A 15,198-nucleotide genomic window follows, 5' to 3' on the forward strand; every position below is an offset into this window, starting at 1 on the left:
CTTTTCAAATAAGTCAGTTCTTTGCATCAGGTGGCCAAAGTACTGGAGTTTCAGCTTCAGCATCAGTCCTTCCAATGAACACCCAGGACTGGTTTCCCTTAGGATTGAGTGGTTTGATCCTGTGAAGTCCAAGAGACTCTCATGAGTCTTCTCCAACACCATAGTTCAAAAGCATCAGTTCCTCGGTGCTCAGATTTCTTTATAATCAAACTCACATCCATACATGACTACTGGAAAAACCATAGCTTTGACTAGACAGACCTTTGTTGGCAAAGTAATGTCTCTGCTTTTTAATATGCTATCTAGGTTGGTCATAACTTTTCTTCCAAGGAGCAAGCATCTTTTGATTTCATGGCTGCAGTCACCATCTGAAGTGATTTTGGAGTCCCCCAAAATGAAGTCTGCCATTGTTTCCCCATCTATTTGCCATGAAGTGATGGGACCAGATGCCAAGATCTTAGTTTTCTAAATGTTGAGCTTTAGGCCAACTTTTTCATGCTCCTCTTTTATTTTCATCAAGAGGTTCTTTAGTTCTTCTTTGCTTTCTGCCATAAAGGTGGTGTCTTCTGCATATCTGAGGTTATTGGTATTTCTCCTGGCAATTTTGATTCCAGCTTGTGCTTCATCCAGCCCAGCACTTCTCATGATGTACTCCGCATATAAGTTAAATAAGCAGGGTGACAATACGCAGCCTTGACGTACTCCTTTCTCAGTTTGGAACCAGTCTGTTATTCCATGTCCAATTCTAACTGTTGCTTCCTGACCTGCATACAGATTTCTCAAGAGGCAGGTAAGGAGGTCTGGTATTCCCATCTCTTGAAGAATTTCCCACAGTTTGCTGTGATACACATAGTCAAAGGCTTTGGTGTAGTCAATAAAGCAAAAGTAGATGCTTTTCTGGAACTCTCTTGCTTTTTCGATGATCCAACGAATGAACTATCTTGCTTTTTCGATGATACATAATAGTATGAATACACGCAAATACCAGATTTGCAAAAGAAAAATCTACTATATGAGTTAAACATCAATGTTACTATCAGTGGCACTCATAATCTTCGTGATATTTTAACAAAAACTGAATGTTAATAGTATACAGAGGGAGAATAAAAGTATTGATAGCTATTCAAATAAATACAATATATTTTTAAAAACAGTTCATTCAAGATTCAACACTGTTATTATTCTAACTTTGAACAGTCTGTATAACTGCAATGGTTATCTGTGCAAAGTTCTCACATTACTACATATAAGATAAGCACTAAAGCAACAATGATATTCTTTTCCCAATCATGAGGATAATCAAATTACATTTTCTAATACATTTAAATTAGTCCTGTAAATAAACCAGACATTCTTTTCTTGTTTTGCTGTCATCTTATAGAAGGAAAAAAAAAAGGTTCATGTCACAATTAATGCTTATAGACTTTGGAGCCAGATAAAACCTTAGTTCAAGTTTTAGCTCTACTACCTATTATCTGTGAAACCCTGGACAAGTTTCTTAATCTTACCAGGCTAATTTCCTCAACCATAAAATGGAGAGAATAGATGTTGCAAAGATTGAGACCAGACATGAGTTATGGGGTGAGCTGCGTCCCTACGCCAATTAACACACTGAAATCCCCAACTCCAGTACTTCAGAATGTGACTATACTTGGAGACATGGTCCTTAAAGAGGTAACTAAGTTAAAATGAGGTCATTGGGGGTGGGCCTTAATCCTGTATGATCGGTATCCTGACCAAGAAAGGAAATCTGGACAAAGACAGGAAGAGGGAAGACGTGAAGACATCTACACGTCAAGGAGAGAGGCTGCAGAAGAAACCAGCCCTCTCCACAGCTTGATCTGACTTTCAGCCTCCAGAATTGTGAGAAAATAAATGTTTGTTGTTTAAGTCATCTAGTATGTGTTACTTTGTTGTGGTGACAGTAGCAAATTGGTGCAATATATAAAGAATTCAGAAGGGTGCCTGGAACCTGGTAGGTAAACAGTAACTTAACTACTATTATTTTCTCAGAGCTCTTCTAATACTCATTTCCAAAACGACACACATAAATTCAGGTCTTATAATGTTCAATTTATGGCTAAGTAGTGAAAGAGACTTTGTTGGGATAGGCAGTCTGCCACGGGCTCTGGGCACCACTGCATGCTCTTGCTAGGTATCCAGCCCTCTTTTTCCAGGACATTTCTCAAGGCTGAGTTTGCAGTGAGCAACCATGAATGATGATGTAGTATCTTTCTCCAAAAAATACGCTTACTTGTGCTTACTCTAAAAGTTATGAATTGCTTAAGTTCTGTGTTCCTCTCCAGTAATACAAACTACTGTGTGTTCAGGCATTCATCACAGGCTCTTTATGTCACCCCCGAGGGACTTGATAGCACACGGGACCAACATAAACTAACGTGAAGCTCCGGTTACTCGTATAAAGTCCTGTGTCTCTGATCCAGGAGTCTTGACTCTTCTGCCAGTGTCTCATGAAATTTTAATAAGCTAACTTGTTAGCTTGTAAACAGGGCAAAATTCCAGACCCTGCATACTTCTTGCCAGTTTTGACTTGAGTGCGCCATGTTTCTCTGGAAAAGATGAGCCCCAGTGGGTGGGGTTGACAGATATGGCTCCCTGGGCTCCACCAGTGAATGTTTTCACTCAAGAAGTGGGAAAGGGGGAAGGGACTATGGGCTGCCCACTGTACCTGAAAATGAATGTTTGGAAACTAAGTATGTGAGAGAGGTGGGAATAAAAAAAGCCACCCAAATGGTGTGTTGGTGGTTGCCCACTCACCTCGGGTGGGAAGAGGAAGGATGTGGACACGACCACAGGGCAGCAAGCCCCACGGCACAAGAAAGAGAAGAAACTGGCTGTGGCCGCTAAGCCAAGGGGTCCCCAGAGCTGAAAGGAATGCTGTCAGCAATGAAGACATACAACTCTGAGCAGACACAAAAAGACAAGAGTTTTCTGAGCACAAGTCGCGCAGCTGATCAAAACAAAAGTAAACACGAAGCACTGCTTCCTGGCATGGAGCCCTCTCTCCCTCTAAACTTAATACATCCGGCACCTCCCCGCTGACCTCGGCGGCTGTTAAGGAAAAACTCGAGTGTGATGGGGAACTCTGGGGAAGAAAGGAACTTGAACCTTTATGGCTGATAGATACAGGTGCCCAAGTGACATGCTACCCGGCAGTCCCTGAGGAAAGTGAGTACTGGGCACAGGGCACTGGGGAGATGCAGCGGCATGCAGAGGGCAAACAGAAAGACCCCTGGAGCCTGGGTACCCTCCAGAAATTGGCAAGAGAACAACGGAAAAGCTGGCCCTAACACTGAAATGAAGAGCCAGGAAAAAATAAAAAGACAAACCCTCCTTGCCTGCTGCCCTCTCTCTGCCCTACCTGAGCTCCCAGTCAGGGAGATCACATCATCTCCTGGCAACTGTTTAAGCCCCTAACGTAAAAGTGTTAACCTTCTTGGTCCATGTTCCCGTGGAGGGAAAGTGACTGAAGTCAACTGATACGATTGGAGCAAACCTGGCAGAAAGGGAAAAAATGACCTTGTGGGTGGGGCCCAATGGCCCAATTCAATGTACTATTATTATAAAAGTACACAATTGGCATCACTATGTCATGTGCTTAAACTTAAATGCTCATAAAGTACCCGAGAAGATTCCACCCTTCAGGGTATTGCGACAAGCAGAGAAACGAGACAGGCTTCCTGCCAACCACCACCATGCCCTACCCCATCCTACCCACCAACAGGCTGGGACTGAGTGAGTGCCTCTATACACTGATGCCTCAGATGTTCACTGTACGGGTGGTATTTAGATATTACGAGGTTGACAAGTTAGAAGTCTCTCTCAATGGTCCTGACTGTGGCAGTTTTCTTGCTGACTATGGCATTATCTATCTCAAACTATTCACCAACAGAATCAACTGATAAGCAAACGAAATTCAAAATGCTGTTTGCCAAGTAAAGTTCTTTGAGACCATTTGGATAGATTCATAGCACTCGGTCCCTCTGGGAGTCAAACAAATGCCGTCTCTGTGCCCACAACAAAGGCTCAGCTCCTTGGCAAGCCTCTTACTCACTATTGGAGGCAGGATGTGATGCCACCAATGGCAGCTCCCAGGTGAGAACACATCACAAGCACAGGGACCAGGACAACCTTGTTTCAATCTGACTGATCACATGCTTCTCTTAATGTCTGAGGAGCCTTGCATTTTGCCATGTATGACAACTGAGGCTGCAATTATTGGGTGACAATACCTATATGATTTAAATTTATGGTTAATTCAATTAGGGAAGCCAGGTTCATGGTGATTCTGTTTGCACAAACTTGGTTGCTCAGTCGTGTCTGACTTTGTGACCCCCCCTCGTGGCTCAGGTGGTAAAGAATCTCCCTGCAATGCAGGAGACCTGGGTTTGATTTCCGGGTTGGGAAGAATTCCCTGGAGAAGGGAACGGCAACCCACCTCAGGATTCTCGCCTGGAGAATTCCACGGACAAAGGAACCTGGCAGGCTACAGTCCGTGATGTCACAAAGAGTTGGACGTGACTGAGAGACTAGGAACATACAATTCAAATCAGGTTTCACAACAAATCTTGAAATATAGTGACCCCAATATATGTTGGGGTTACATGTGCTCATACGTGGGGAGCGTGGGCCACAATGGTATCTCCACTAGGGATGGGGGCTGCCTTTGGCCCATCTATAGCCTCCTGTAATTTTTGCAATGACACCAAAGATAAGCAAGTCAGTCAAAGCTCCCTTGCATGGCTCATTATGGACAGCAAATTATAGACTACATTCTGGCTAATAAAAAGACCTATTGGTCCTCCTTGGAATTGACATTTGACTCAATTCAAGATGCTGGGCAACATGGCTGAGGTCAATACTGCAGACTGATTTTATCCTGCTGCTCAGAGTCCATTTTGGTAGCCTTAATTTAGTTGCTATATGAGACCAACTGAGTGGATTTGGTGTGGAACAAAGTAACCTCTGTGCCAGAGTAATCAGAGTAGCCAACACTCCCATGAAAATTAGAGTCTGGCCGAGAATTGTTGAAGAGTGAGTTGCTGGCGGAGGCTCTCCACCACGGGCTCTGAGTGGCACTGCATGCATTCTCAGCGTGCTACGGCCTAGCTTTAAGCAGCTCATGTCTCAGGCTTGTGCTTACATGTTTCAGGCATGAGGAAACAACTACTGTTGGACAAAGAACAAGATGATTCTGCTTAAAAAAAAAAAAAAAAGTTTCTGCTTACTATAAAAGCAGTGGCGACCCCAAGCTCAGTGTTCTTCTGCCAGAACACAACTCACTGAGTGTGTTGGTTTCCATCAGGGGCCCTTTGTGTTGCTTTTGTGGGACTTAGAGAAATGGGGACCTGACAGAGACCAACCCAAAGCTCTGGGTACTGCTTTTGCTGTGAATAATAAAAGTCCTGTTGCTGATCCAAGCATCTTGTGTATTCTGTGGCAGTTCATGAAAAGTTTAACAGGCTAACTTGTGAGATTATAAGTAGGGTGAAATCTCATATCCTGCACAGTTATTGACACATATCAATTATCTTCTTCTTGGTAAAAGCTGACATTTCAGACACTGAGACTTAACTACTGGAAAATTTATTATTAGCATGACATGTTACCAAAGACAATTTTCCAAAGACTTAGCCACTAACTTTACAAAAATAAAAGGCCTTCTGATTCCTGTGAACTTCTGTGTGTGTGTGCAAGCCCAGTGATAATTTCACTGTCTGTCTGAAGTACTAACAATACTAAATCCAGAGCTCGGCGCCATGCCTCCGTCTTTGGTGTAACAACGTCATAAACTCTTGGAATTGGTTCCAGCTTATCTGAAATGCCTGAATTTAAGATTACACTATTAAGTTTACTATATTCATTCAAGATGTAAGACGAAGGAGAGCCAGAGTCTGCAGCATTTTGTAGATGACGCTGAACAGACGTGGCGGCTTCAGAGTCTGAAGAGTAAACAGCAGTGTTACGCAGGAGAGTTGAGAGGTACCTGTGCCATCCATCTGCCAGGCTTTTAAGCACCGTAGGTTTGTACAGTGCTGCAGATGAGGCCAGCCAAGAGGAAGTGTTATGCAGCCATCCTGAACAGTCTTGATTTCCTTTATTCACAGACTGTCCTGCGAGACTCTGAAGATGGGTAAGACACAAAAGCTCAACTGCGCCACCTCCAGGGAAGACCTTTTGCTCTTTCAGAGCATAATACAGACGAGAGGCACAAGTCCAGAACCGGTCTTCTTTGGTTTGCATCTGGGCAGTGACTGGGCTAGTCAGCACTACTGTAACCAAATTAATTCCTTCTGTTTTTAACACGACTGTCATTCTGCTGATCCCATCTACAGTGTCAGAGGGAACGCTTCTCCACGTGGTCACAGAGACCCCACTGCCCACACAGTTTTCATTCATGTGTGTGATGTACGCCACCTGCACTGCTCCCGAAGCCTCTGCGAAAGCCTGCAGCACACTCTCATGCACCGATCCAATTACCAGCCGCTTACTATCTATGCATTTTTCAGCTAAGCGTTCAGACACATTTCCTCGTGCCAGGACAAGGTTCACGTTGAACTTGATTAACACTTGTAATACATGATCTGTCCACAGTTCTTCTGAGCTGTCTTGTTGAACCTTCACGCTTTCTGACACTGTTTTAATATTTGTAGGCTTATTAAATCCCAGATGGCGGTAACTCTCAGTGAGGTCACCCTCAACAAGAACTACACGGACCGGCTGATTCTGCAGTTCCTTGATCAGAGTAGCACTGGACATTGACAGAACACTGATGTATCCTGGACAGACACAAGACAAAGTGTCAGGTAAGCCCGGTAAGCAACAAGTGAAGATTCTTGAAATGTCAAAGGGGAGCAGCACAGCACGGCTGCCTCGCCGCAGGCCTGCATTCTGACGCTGCAGCCACACTGCTTCGGCCACTAGCCTCATGCTGCTGGGGTCTCCGTGACTCAAACCCACCTCCAGCTCTGCCAGGTCGCTACATCTGTAAGTCTTAGGAGCAGCTGCACTAAGCTGTTCTAGAAGTTCACCTGGCTTGCTTATCCATTGATGATCATCTGTCCTACTAAAATGTCTACTGTGGGTTAGGACTGACTTTCGGCAGCGGGTATCTGCAAGTAGGTTGTTTTTCACAGTTTGAGGAGTTCGTGATGTGTTCTCATCTGCTTCAAACCTAGCCTGAAGCCTAAATAGTTGAGGTGATTTAACAGGTCTCCTAGAAAGCCTGCAAAAGGCCAGTGACTGAGAGGCAACATCTTTGAGATCATGCTCTTTCTGGACCAAATCAGTACCTGAAGGGATTTGTAGAGAAGGATACAAGCTGACACTAAGTCCAGAAAATGTTTCTCTGCTGTCTATATGGTCATATACACTGTGGACAGGCACTTGAAGCGATTCTACCTCTTCAATGCACGAATTCAAGCCTTCTGACATCACAGACACTATTAATGAAATGGGGACACCCAGATGAAGACATTCTTCGGCAGCACTGCTCCATGCACCAACAAGAAACAAGAGAGTACTGGTTCCAGTTCTGTATGTCTTGTTTTGTGCCTGCATTGCTTCACTGAGAAGCTGTCCCACTGCACTGGTTAAATCCAAACTCTCAAGAAGCCTTACTGCTGAGCTAATTAACACACTTTCATGGCACTCTTCGTCTATAATAAATTTGGATGATTTCACTGGGCCTAGGAAAGTTCTTCCTGTTTCGGCAAAGGATGAAAGTTGTTGCAGTCCCGTGTGCCTTCTGTTTTTTATGACCCTGCAATCCATCACCAAGAATCATCATCTGCAAATAAAATTAAAACTTGGAACTTTATTCAGGGTAACTCAGGGTTCTAAAGGATGCTTACTAAAAGGAAAATAAGATATGGTTCCTGCTTTTGAAGAGTTTCTGATATATGTAGTTTCCATTAAATATGGCCAGTGCAATCACACAGCATTAATGATAAAGGCAAGGGTGTGTGGAGGAGGAACACTTCATTCAACGGGGGAAGTGGATTATAAAGCAGGCAAGAGGCAATACTTCCAGAAGAATGTAATGCTGGACGTGAATAATTTGAAATAATTAGCAAGCTGAAGGAAGTAGTAGTAAATGCACTATATGGGACAAAAACAATTTACTGGGATAACACACGTAATTTAGTTTCACGGGAATACAGAGCAAGTGGTAAGACGAAGCGATAGAAGGAAAGAGGCTGGATCATGAAAGGTAGTAGGTGCCATGTCAAACCTGATCCTACTTATCATGGGAAATATGGAAGTGTTTTAAGGGGAGAAAAGGAAGAAACACCTTGATGTAGTGTTTCAAAGCACATACTCTGGATCTAGAAGTCTGGGTTTGAACTTGTCTCTACTGCTTACTAACTGTGTGGACTTCAGCAAGTTTCTCTGCCCTGTTTTCATATCTGAAAAATGAGGATAACAACAGAATCTACTTCACAGGGTTAGGTTTTAAGTGAGTAGATAGTTCTTAGAATAGCGCCTGGCACAGAATTAGTGCTTATGAGTACTTGCAATAATAATAATACATTTATAACATAAAATTAAGCAAACAATATTAAAAATAAAATTAAAGAATATAAAATGATAACTTTATTATTATTATTACTATTGCTCTGGATATATTACCAGTCTGGTAACAGTGTAGACTGGATTGGATGGGTGCCAGACTGGGGGCAGGGAGGCCATGGTTATCCAGATGAGAACTATGCAAGAGGGATGGAAGTGAAAGGATGGATTTGGTTATTGATTAGAATATGAAGTGGGGGGAGAAAGCACTATTTAAAAGGAAGTTCAAGAGTAATTAGACTTTTTCACATAATATTTCAGAATTCACACCTAAAATTAGAGGAAGAAGTTATAAGAAGAAGTCTTGAGTCCAATAAAAGAACTTTTTAACAAAGTACCCTCCTATTGATAAGCCATCTGTAATAAAATAACCTGAATTGGAGGTACAAGCTCTTAAAGTACTAGAGCTAAACCTGTAGATAACATACACTTCTCTTCCAACTCTCAGCCTTTAACTATTTACTTTTTTATTACAATCTTTTAAATTCAAAATGTCAAAAAGCAAACAACCCTCAGAGTCTTGCTTTTCCTCTAATGCTGGTCTCGGCACTGGTAAATTTGTTCCTATACTACTGAGATGCACCTCTGAAGCTGAAGAGTACCACGGTTCAGATACACCTCAGGATCAGCAGGAAGCCACAGCAGAACTGTTGCTCAACAGCAGCTTCCTACAGGCTTTCAAGGGCTAAGGAGAAAAGCCAGTACAACCAAGGAAAATATATTAATATAACAAATTGTTTGAACTTGGCTTCAAAACCTCTTCTGTGAAATTTTCAATTCTGTAAAATAAAACTCTTGATATATTCAGTTATGTCTCTAGACAGCATCAATGTATACTCTAGATACCAAGAATGCTGAGCCCCATCCTGTCTTACAGTTTCCCGATTTTACCATATTTTTGCTGTCCTCTACCCCAGACAGGGAAGACTGAAGGCAGGAGGAGAAGGGGCGGCAGAGGGTGAGATGGTTAGGTGGCATCACTGACTCAATGGATATGAATCTGCACAAACTCCGGGAGATAGTGAAGGGCAGGGAAGCCTGGCGTGTTGCAGTCCATGGGGTCGGACAAAGAGTCGGACACAACTCAGCGACTGAACAACAAACCCATTCATCAATTCTCTACTTATCCAGTTTAAGTTCCCATTTGCCAGTTATTACAATCACTCTCTAGTATTATGCACCCTCAAAATCCTCTTTCTTTTGGTTCATCTTACTCACCTTGTAAAACCACTAATCTTGATGAAATCCAACTCTGTCTACTCCATGCTTACATTGAGGCAGCTGAAAATAAACAGAGAAATAAACAACCACGCTGACTGGTGTCATTTTAAGTTCATGACTTCAAACTGTAAGTGGTCCTTAATACTGCCTGGCAATCTATTTTCATAATCCACTTTTTTTTGTTATTAGGTTCTATTTTTAAAAGTTTCATTTACCCCTGAATACAAAGGATATTTCATATTTCTTCTAAAAGCTTTATGGTTTAAAAAATTCATCTAATGTAAACCTAGCCACTTTAAAGTACACATTTCAGCGGCACTTTGAACATTCACAGTGTTGTACAATCACTACCTTTATCATCTTGTTCCAAAACATTTCCATCATCCCCCAAGAGAAAACCCTGCAGGGTTAGCATCATGCTTCTGAAGTTCATCCACACTGGAGCATGTGCCAGTATTCTATTCCTTTTTATGCATGTAGGTCAGTGACTATCATTTTGTTTATCCATTCATGGGCATTTGGATTGCTTCTACTTTTGGATTACTGTGAAAAGTGATACTAAAACATCTGTGTACACGTTGTTTGAGTATCTGTTTTCAATTCTTTGGGGTAGGTACACACCTAGGAGTGGACATTTGGTAATATGTGTTTCTGTGGAACTGTCAAACTTTTCTGTAGCAGCCAAACCATTTCACTTTCCTACCAGTAATGTACAGGCCTTTAAATTTCTCCACATTCTTGCTCTATTACTTTCCTAGGTCTACTTTACCAAATTACCCACAAATGGGTGGGTGGCTTAACAACTACACATATTCACTATCTGATGGTTCTGGAGCCTAGAAGTCTGAAATCAAGGTATCTGCAGGGCCACAATCCTTCTGAAGGCTCCAGGGAAGAATCCTCTGTGCCTCTTCCAGCCTCTGCTGTTCCCAGAGGTCCTTGGCTTTGCCAGGACAACGCCAATCCCTGCTTCCCTTTCACACCGGTTGGTTCAGAAAAAATTGTTGAAAAGATAAGCTTGAAAAGCCAAAACTTGCCTTTTGCTTTTGTTTTTCATTTCTAGGACATTTTGGGAGCTTACTAAGTAGGAGGCAGTTTACCTGCGTCACAGAATGTAGTCTTCACAACAATATGATTAACCTATTACTGTACTGTAATTAACACACACATATATAAACATACTACCATTAATTTATTTTAATTATGTACAAAATGAATAATAATTAAATAATATATAAAATTTTACAGCTAGTAAGTAAAACGTTAAGAACAAAAATCCATGTTTGTCTAATGCCTAAGTCCCAGGTTATTAACTACTATACAATACTGCTTTCTGGGGGCCCCTCTATCCAGCATGATAGTAACTCACTCTCTTTTGTTAGAATCTTCCACTGCACTTCCCACTTCAAAGCTTTTATGCTTTCTTCCAAGCCTTGTTCATACGCTTAACATAGATAGGGCTTTTTTTTTTCCCCTCTCAGGTGTCAGTGTCTCTGTTTATGGTTTCTGTACTATGTTTTCTATACTATGTTTGTTTATTTGGCTCCGGGCATGTGGGATCTTTAGTTAGAGCACAAGAACTCTTAGTTACGGCACAGTTCCCTGACCAGGGATCGAACCCAGACCCCTTGCATTGGGAGCTCAGAGTCAGTCACTAGAGCATCAGGGAAGTCACTCTGCACTATGTTTAAGTCACAGAACGTCACTGACTGTAACCATGCTGTGCTCAGTTGTGTTTGAGTCTTTATGAATCAGAAATGCCAACCCACTCCAATATTCTTGCCCGGGAAATCCCATGGACAGAGAAGCCTGGCAGGCTACAGTCCCTGGGGTCACAAAGAGTTGGACATGACTTAGCGAATGAACAACAACAACAACTAAAGTACTTGGTTTAGAACACTAAGACACGCAAAACTTCTCAGGAGTTGAATTTTTTAAAAACTTAATGTCTTCTGAACAGGTATGATCAGCTACAAAATCAAGAGTTTGTCTAGCTCCAACCCATACAATGTGGGAGACCCAGGTTCAATCCCTGGATCGGGAAGATCTCCTGGAGAAGGCAAAGGCACCCCACTCCAGTATTCTTGCCTGGAAAATCCCATGGACAGAGGAGCCTGGTGGGCTACAGTCCATGGGGTCGCAAAGAGTCAGACACGACTGAGCGACTTCACTCACTTTAATCCATTCCCAATACAGTCTAATCATTTCAGTCCACTGCTTAAAACCTCCAACCTGGAAAATAAAGCTTTTTATATCTATCTGTCACAGGAGTCCCTTATCAAAATAATCTGAAATCCTTTCACTCCTCTGTTCAGAATTCTGCAAAGCCTTCCCATTTCACTCAAGTGAAAGTCAAAGTCCTTACGGCGTGTTGAGAATCTGTACTCCTCCCCTTTACCTCGCTGTCTCCTACCACTCCATCCCGTGCCCACTCTGCGCTGGCCTCCTTTCTGTTCCTGGAACATGGAAGGCATGCCTCCTACCTTACTGTTTCTGTTCTGCTTCTTCCCTCTTTCTGGGATGCTCTTCTCCAAGAAATCTATGGTCTCATCATCTTCATATTTATGCAAATATCCCCCTTTCAACGAGGTCTGTCCTGAGTACCCTATTTAACAATGCAAACTCCTTTTTTCCCTTATGGAAATCCCTACATTCTGGACTCCCTTTATCTGCTCTAATTTTTTTCCCATAACATTATCACCTGATAAATTAGTACAGTATATTTACTTAATTTACTATCTATTGACTATGTCCCTCTCTTGGAAAGTAATTCCTAGGTGGGCAGTTTTAGTCAGTGATGTACCCCATATACTGAGAACACTGTCTGACATATTACAAGTACTCAATAACTATCTGACAGGCGAATGAATGAACGGTTTTCACCACATTTATTATCTCACACTTGAGTACAGAAATGAAACAAGATTAAACAGATGCCATTGTCAGTATTCCTCGACCATAAATTTAAGGTTCAGCCACCCTTGGAGTCAACATAATTCTATTTGGCACTTAGTTGAGGTCCTTTAACTGCTTCCAAAATGTTCCTCCTTCACATGGTTGTCAGAATTAGCTTTGAAAAACACAAACCTAATCAACTCATTCCACTGCCTAAAAACATTATCTTAGAAAAAAGAATCTTTATTCCTAGCTTGATATATCTGACTTCCAGCTAATTTATAGGACTAATCTCTTCTACCTTTCCTTATAAACCCCATGATCTCACCACACTACAACACATGTACATGCATTTTTGCACATGCTATAGTCTCCTCTGAATATCCTACCCTTTCTTCACCTTGGCAAATGCTACACATGTTTCAGGACTTAAGGCCAATGCCTCACTTTTTAGTACAGCCTCCTCCAGTTCCTCAAGGAGAAGCAGTTCCTCCTTCTTGGGCTGCCAAAGTACTTTCTATATACATCTACTAAGGCGCTTAGCATCCTGAATTAAAAATGGTGTGTTTATGTCTGTGCCTTTCTCCCCCACTACTCTGTAGGTTCCCCGCCTTCATTCATCTTTATACTCTACACTCAGTTCCTTTCAAACTCACCCAATAAATGGCATAGTACGTGATACACAGGAAGCATTAAATAAATCTAGTAGATTTAAGAGTGATATGGGTTTAATATTTTTTCTAGATTAATATTATTAATGTTCTAGAGTAAAATTAGATTAGTAACAGCTATTTTTCAATGCTGAATACTTCCTAAGACCTAGAAACTGCAATCTGCACCCATAATTGAAAAATCATTTTCACTATAATATCCCAAATATAAAAGCCTAAATTATAAAATGATGCAAAAAACAGGTTAACACAGTACTCAGTTTTTTAACTGCCATGAGATCAAACTTGATCCAGCAAAGTCTAAAAATTACAATTGTTTCTACTTGGTCATTATTCATTTCTGATTTCAGAAATCCCTTTAATACTAGTTGTAAAGATGAAGTGTATGTCCTTGAAACCAATCAAGAGCAACTTTCTCAATGAGATTAATGGCCTGAAAAATCCATATATACTATAATTAAGTGACTGAACATTTTCTTAATTCACAAACTAGCTTGAATTTGCATCATCTTAATTTCCACTGGGGTACCTTTACACATAAAAATCACTTCTAATATTAGTACAACCCACCTACTTTCCAGAATCCTAATGAGCTTTTTTCCCCTCCCCCCCCAGTCAATGATTACAATGCGTGTAATATGCCTGGGATATAATTAAACAAAACAAGATGCTGGCTTTGGAAAATCCGCCATGTTTCTACTTACTGAAATAGGAGAAGTGATTTGGGAGACTACTTCAAGAATATACTTTGCACATTTTTCTTCCCTTACCTTCAAGAAGATAAGGGAGATTAAGGGAAAACCCTTTGCAAAAGTTAATTCCTCCTGAATCCAGTGTTGGAGAATCCAGTATGATTTTTAGAAGTTACTCTAGAGAAGGCACTGCAGGAGGTATACAGTCCAGGCGTGTAAGCAATTAAGCGTTGGAAGTTTTAAGAGACTATCACCTCTTCATTCCTACTCCCCAAACTTAAGCTGTCCCCTGACTAGATTCAGACCTGGGCTGAACCAGTAAGTCTGGCCCTCAGGACAAGAATTTGCTTTGGACATCTAAATCTCGACGGTTACCGAGTCAATGGATTATCAGGCTACCTATGCTGGACTCAAGTGAGGATCTATGCTGGAAATGGTTGGAAAACCAGCCAAATCTTGGGAAGAAGGAATCTTCCCAATGGAACAGTTGAAGGTGATAATGTGGTGTGGTGGTGTGTGTGGGTGTGGTGGTGTGTGTGTGTGTGTTTTGGGGGTGGGGGGGAGCGGTAGAAAAGGCTGATAGGGATTGCGCGTGGGTCCAACGTGCAAAGAAACGCTACAACACAGGTAAAAACTTTCCTATGCCGGGAGTTTTCATGTGAATCCCAAGGGCCCACGCACACAGCACGCTTCTCCTGTAAAGAAATGTTGCCAACTAGGCCAGAATCCCGGCAAACCACAGAGAAGGGAAGCGGTTAAAAGCCAAGGCCTGCGCACTGTGGAGGCTGAAATCCGTCTAGCGGCGCAAGCCAAGGGCAGTCCCCTTCGACTCTGGTAATCTGGCCGGATGGTAAACCTATACCTGGACCAATTTACTAGGCCCTAGAGCCTCATCCTTTCCTCCAGGCCCCAAGAGCTCCCTCACATCTCCACCAAAGACTTACCATTTGGTAGAAACACCTCCCTACTAACCTTGCTCTCGCCTCCATCCCTACGAGACGCTCCCCGACATTCTGCAGGCACCGGGAAACCAAAACGCCAGTGTAAAGAATCTTCCCTTAAGCCTCGAATTTTGCGCCAGCGCGCGGCGACCCCAGCTGGGCGGGCTGGTAGTTTTGGTTGCTAAG

At 42.2% G+C, this 15,198-nt stretch overlaps 1 protein-coding gene across 2 annotated transcripts; it reads right to left on the reverse strand.

Annotated features, from left to right (window-relative positions):
• Positions 1-5,591: 5,591 nt before the first annotated feature.
• Positions 5,592-15,187, reverse strand: BBS12 (Bardet-Biedl syndrome 12). Of its 2 annotated transcripts, none has more exons than XM_070474874.1 (3): positions 15,044-15,187; positions 9,811-9,873; positions 5,592-7,810 (listed from the first exon to the last, which is right to left on the reverse strand). In XM_070474874.1, exon 3 carries the CDS (start codon positions 7,792-7,794, stop codon positions 5,665-5,667), a length of 2,130 nt encoding a protein of 709 aa, XP_070330975.1. In that variant the 5' UTR covers positions 7,795-7,810; positions 9,811-9,873; positions 15,044-15,187; the 3' UTR covers positions 5,592-5,664. The 2 variants fall into 2 exon arrangements, with proteins under 2 accessions (XP_070330975.1, XP_070330976.1); XM_070474875.1 differs by having other exon boundaries at positions 15,016-15,187.
• Between the last annotated feature and the right edge of the window lie 11 nt (positions 15,188-15,198).

The sequence above is a fragment of the Odocoileus virginianus genome, chromosome 12 (assembly GCF_023699985.2).
Source record: "Odocoileus virginianus isolate 20LAN1187 ecotype Illinois chromosome 12, Ovbor_1.2, whole genome shotgun sequence".
NCBI classification, from domain to species: Eukaryota; Metazoa; Chordata; class Mammalia; order Artiodactyla; family Cervidae; genus Odocoileus; species Odocoileus virginianus.